General features: G+C 31.1%; 1 protein-coding gene across 1 annotated transcript; it reads left to right on the forward strand.

The window, feature by feature from the left end:
• The first annotated feature begins 2,945 nt into the window (after positions 1 to 2,945).
• Positions 2,946 to 5,462, forward strand: LOC116159178. The gene is made up of 4 exons (XM_031472118.1): positions 2,946 to 3,384; positions 3,438 to 4,531; positions 4,589 to 4,646; positions 4,997 to 5,462. Exons 1-4 carry the CDS (start codon positions 3,291 to 3,293, stop codon positions 5,257 to 5,259), a joined length of 1,509 nt encoding a protein of 502 aa, XP_031327978.1. The 5' UTR covers positions 2,946 to 3,290; the 3' UTR covers positions 5,260 to 5,462.

Genomic DNA, 5,462 nt, shown 5'->3' on the forward strand with positions numbered 1-5,462 from the left:
TTCAAATGCTTGAAAAACAACTGCAATTTAAACTTCTCAAATTACAGACACTTTCAAAAACATATCCTCCAAAATCATAAATTTAATTATAATTCGACGATGATGCTTGCTTCTGTTTCATGCACTGTGTGTGTATTTAAAACCACTAATACAAATGAATTGTGTAAGCATGCATATAGTCACATTAAAAATAGCATTCCTTTGAAATGCCCTTTGTTTGATTCCTGTAAAACTGAGACAGTGTTTACAAAGGTGAATAATTTGTCACAACATATGCGTAGAATTCATTTTAAAAGTTTGAAAGGTTCTTTTGTAAGAAACAAAGACACGCTTTGTGATATAAATGACGTCGGGGACGTCGAAGTAATTAACAATTTGGATTCAGATGAAGATTATAATCCTGTCGTAGTAGGTGAAGGTCAACCTAACAATAATTATGAAGAGCTAAGCCTCAAGTTAATCAGTTCATTATATCTGACAATGGAATCAAAATACTTTATGACAAATAAATCAATGCAAATAGTTATCGATGGTATAACTGACCTCAATAAATTAAATAATGATTACATAATTGAAAAGTTAAAAACTAACAATGTTGTAATCGATAAAGCCATTCTAGAAAACAATTTGTTTGACAAAGTTCATAACGCCGTACATGGTGAACTAAGATCTAAATTCATAAGAAATAAATACTATCAAAACTATTTTAATTACATTTCGCCAAAGTGTATTAATTTAGAAGGTGGTTCTAAGTTTTATTACGTCCCGATTATAAAAACGATAGAAATGTTGTTTAAAACAAAAAATTTTTGTAAAGCATATTTTTCACCAGAAAGCAATGTTGAGGATTTCTCAAATATATGTGATGGTATTTCTTTTAAGAATAACTTATTTTACGAGAATAATCCCCATGCCTTGCAATTAATTCTTTACCAAGACGCTTTCGAAATTTGTAACCCTTTAGGTTCATCCAGAAAAAAGCATAAAGTAGTTGGAATATACTTTACAGTTAATAATATACCCAGTAGGCATTGGTCAAAAGTGGGTCATATTCAATTAATTGGACTGGTGTACGAAAAAACTATTAAAATGTTAGGTTTTCATAAAGTGCTAACTGTATTATTGGAAGATTTGAAGTTTATAGAAGTTACAGGCGTCGAAGTAGAAGTTGACAATAAACGAATTAATATAAAAGGTTCCTTATTATCAGTGATCGGAGACAACTTAGGCAGTCATCAAGTTGGTGGGTTTGTCGAAAATTTTAGCACATCGGGTTATTTCTGTCGATACTGCGATTTTAGCTATGCTCATTCTAATAAACCTATAGTTTACCGAACAAAGTCATTGTACGAATTCGATGTTAACATGGCAAATTTTGAAGCAGAGCCTTCTAAAGGAATTAAACACAATTCTGTGTTAAACGACTTAAATTATTATCACGTGTGTAATCCTGGACTACCGCCTTGCATTGCTCATGACATGTTTGAAGGTGTAGTACAAAGGGATTTGATGTTGGCAATTAACCAATGTGTTTCTAACAAATTGTTTTCTTACGATGAACTTAACATTAAAGTGAGCAAACTGCATTTTCTGTTTGAGAAAAAATACACTTTTCCTTTATTGAGCAAAGGTGACAAACTTCCTGGTAATGCATCACAAAATATGATGCTTTTGTTGTTATTCCCTTTTGTATTTCATGACGATGATAACCTCCATGTCTCTGCAATATGGAAATTAATATTATGTTTACGAAGAATTTGTTTGCTGCTGTTAAGTTTTAAAATTTCTCTTAATCAAGTAGCTCTGTTAAAAACTTTAATTACTGAGTATTTGGAAGATCGCCAAACTTTGTTTCCCAACGTTTCATTAAAACCAAAACATCACTTTATGTCTCACTATCCTTATTTAACACGACAATTTGGACCACTAAGGCACTTATGGACCTTAAGATTTGAGGCAAAACACCAGTACTTTAAAAATGCCATACGACATAGTAAGAATTATAAGAACATATTATTTTCACTATCAAATAAGCATCAGTTGTTTCAAGCACTGAATGCAACCCAAAATTTGTTATTTAATGACAGTGTATTGTCAGATGATGCTCATATACTAGGCGAGTGTGAAGTATCGTATGAAATGAAGAATCTAATTACAACTAACATTGGAAATATTGACATTCTCATATCAAACTATGTTACTTTTAGAGGTACCATTTACAAAACCGGTCAAGTAGTTTGCTATGATATAGACGCATTTGGATACTTTCTATTGTGTAAAATCCAGTTCATTTTAATAACCAAAGAATATGACGATATTTATTTTGTAGGTCAAAAGACAAAAATATTTTGTAATTATTACAATGATTTGTTTTACCAATTTGCCGATGAAACCGAAATTAACATTTTCGTTAAATTTAACAGTTTATTATGTCATGAACCACTTTTACAGTATTTAAGTACGACAAAAACTATTCTTTATAGTTTTAAGTCAACTCCGTATGTAGTATAAAGATTACATTTTACAAAGAAGTTTAAAGTATTTTAAATGTTAATTTTTCGATTTTAACCAAAAGTATCAATTTTTTTACGTTATACATACTGCAATCAATTTTTTTGCATTAAGGCGAGGCTTTCCGCTGTGTAACGGCACTGATTTAATTTATCTCATTTTATTTCACATTTTTGTCACTTTTCAGCGAGATATTGAGTTGAGGGTTTTTATATTGGAAAGATAAGAGTATGGTGTTGATGTATTAAATTCCAGATTTCTAAAATTTTGCATTACTTTTTGCTATTAATTTTTGAAAGCGTAAATAATTGCGGTATATCATACTGACGAAATGAAAAAAAAAATGAAAGAAGAGGCAAAATCAGTTCCGTTATATGCAGCGGAAAGTTTCGCCTTTATTGTTTCTCCTAACTTTGTGACTTATTAAATTCCAGATTTCTAAAATTTTGCATTACTTTTTGCTATTAATTTTTGAAAGCGTAAATAATTGCGGTATATCATACTGACGAAATGAAAAAAAAAATGAAAGAAGAGGCAAAATCAGTTCCGTTATATGCAGCGGAAAGTTTCGCCTTTATTGTTTCTCCTAACTTTGTGACTTACTATATTACATATTTGCAATCAATTAATTAGTAGGTACTGTTACTTATCAAAAAATCATTCTTCACTGTTAAAAATAATGCACCTATTCAATTAAAAGATATTACTTTACCTAAAAATGTTAATCAATATTTCACATACGTACAGCAGTTTCTAATAATATTTAACATACTGTTTAGATGCATCTATTCAAAGTATGGAATAGGACACGTACTCGAAAAGTTTTGGTTTGTGTTCCAGAGGAAAACGTTTATGTTGAACTGGTGTTAAAAGGTTAGTATGGTCGTTACTGTCCCGCGTTGTTTGTAATGGCATAATTGTTTCAGCTTCCCAAAAACTTGAAATAGATGGAGTGAAGCTAGTATTGGAGAGTGACGGAACCATAGTGGACGAAGATGACATCCTTATGTTGGTAAAAGAACAAATTCTAATTCTATTGCAAACGGGTGAAGAGTGGACCGATACGGATTGCATTTCTGGAGCTACATCACTAGCCAGTACTGTGTCTCTGGCCAGTACGGTTTCTCTGATAGATTCCGTTACTGCAGGTGCAGATGGCAATTATGACGAAAAAGAAAACATCAACATTGTAAATGCACGTATACTTCATGTAGACAACAATATGGAATATATGTGGACTAGCTTCGAAATTCCATGGAATAAGTTATCTGTTAATGTAATTAATGTATGCGAGAAGGGAGTGCGTGATAAACGAATAATAACAGAGATTGTGCATATGGTTGCAAACGAAATGATGGCTATAAAGTCTCTACCATCAAGCAAATCCATTAGAATTGTGGCCAATAAAATAATAACAAAATACCCAAATGTATTTAAAGATGTCGATGACGATGGGGTAACATTAGGAGATGGATGTAGCAGCATTTTTACAAAACTCCATGAAAGAATCCATTACTTAAATAGGCCACACAAGCGATTGTCTTCTAACCAAATATCTTCAAAATCTAAGAAAATTAAAAATTCCACTGCGGGTTGTTCCAACTGGAACCCTCCAGATGTAATAAATGACGATCAACACGATGAGGACTATAAATCTAAATTGTTAGAATTAGGAAAAAAACAGCAATATAATGACGAATTTTATGAATTAATGAACAGAACTTATACAGACCAAAGAAACTTTATCAACAGTGAAGATCCTCCCACCGTGCATAAAATAAAAGAAGAATGGCCTATTTTGTTCCAAATTCCAGCAATTTATTGGCATTTTCATAATTTAACCAAGGCAAACCTAAAGACGTTATCTGATGTTATGGCAGAAAAGTTTGAAAATATTTCAAAATATGCTTCTCAAAGAAATTTCAAAATTCCCAAAAATAACAACAAAGTATTAGATACGTTGGAAATTTTGTGCAACTTATATAAGGAAGATCTTGAAAAAATTTACCTAAAAGTTGAGGTAGGTGTAGTATTCGAGTATGAACATAAAAGGTACCATGAATTATTTTTGTTATAGAAAGACCCAGATCTGGATCATGATATATCATTTCTTTCGCCGTGTATTGTGGATGTAGGTAAGAGTTTTCAAAATTCTTAATTTGGTATTATGGATGTCCAAAATATAGAATGACACGTGGTAGGGTGTACAGTATCTACTGACAATGTTTGTGTTTAAAAAGATACAATCTTTTATGTTTTTTTTTCTGAAAAATGCCACATATCATTCTTTATTTACTTGTATGTTTCCAATTTATACAAGGTAGCAATACTCATTTCTGCTGCATTTATAAATAAAAGTTTTAAAAATCGAACTGCGCTAAATCAGTTTTGAATATCTTGTATAATATACAACGTTTAAAGGACCTCAAATAAATTAGTCATATGTACTATTTAAAGCTTCTAACACAATAATTTTTAAATACAGATTCGGGAGTTCAAAGAAAGCTGTTCATTGTTTTGGAAAAGGAGCAGGCAATTGAAGTTGAATCGATTGAGGAGGCAGTGCAAAGTCTAGTTGGGCTGTATTTTCTACTAAATTTACAGTATCCAAAGGAAATTTCCTGCGTCATGGAAACGATTCAACGATACTTTTTAAAAATCCACCCTGACGATGGTACTAAATCAAAAAAAAGTAACTCGTCTAAGCGCAAAGTTTTTGCGCTTCTAAATAAATTAAGAGACATTTAGAATGACATATCTTTATTTAATAATATATATAATCTTCACTATTTACTGAAATAGTATTATTTTTTCGAACTGTGTACTGAATAGTAGTTTTGTTTATTGGATTTTTTGTATTTTTGAATTATGCGTTACGTTGCAACATATAATACAAGTTTCTATTATGTTAGATAGTGGTTTTACTTTTACTTACCCCGTAGAAATTTACA

This window comes from Photinus pyralis, unplaced genomic scaffold (genome assembly GCF_008802855.1).
Source record: "Photinus pyralis isolate 1611_PpyrPB1 unplaced genomic scaffold, Ppyr1.3 Ppyr1.4_LG1, whole genome shotgun sequence".
Taxonomy (NCBI): domain Eukaryota; kingdom Metazoa; phylum Arthropoda; class Insecta; order Coleoptera; family Lampyridae; genus Photinus; species Photinus pyralis.

Bases quoted from the DNA above. Each gene is read 5' to 3' on its own strand.
- LOC116159178 (XM_031472118.1), top strand. From the start codon at position 3,291: ATGCATCTATTCAAAGTATGGAATAGGACACGTACTCGAAAAGTTTTG. The intron at 3,385-3,437 runs GTTAGTATGGTC...TAATTGTTTCAG, and splicing joins TGTTGAACTGGTGTTAAAAG to CTTCCCAAAAACTTGAAATA. The intron at 4,647-4,996 runs GTAAGAGTTTTC...TTTTAAATACAG, and splicing joins GCCGTGTATTGTGGATGTAG to ATTCGGGAGTTCAAAGAAAG.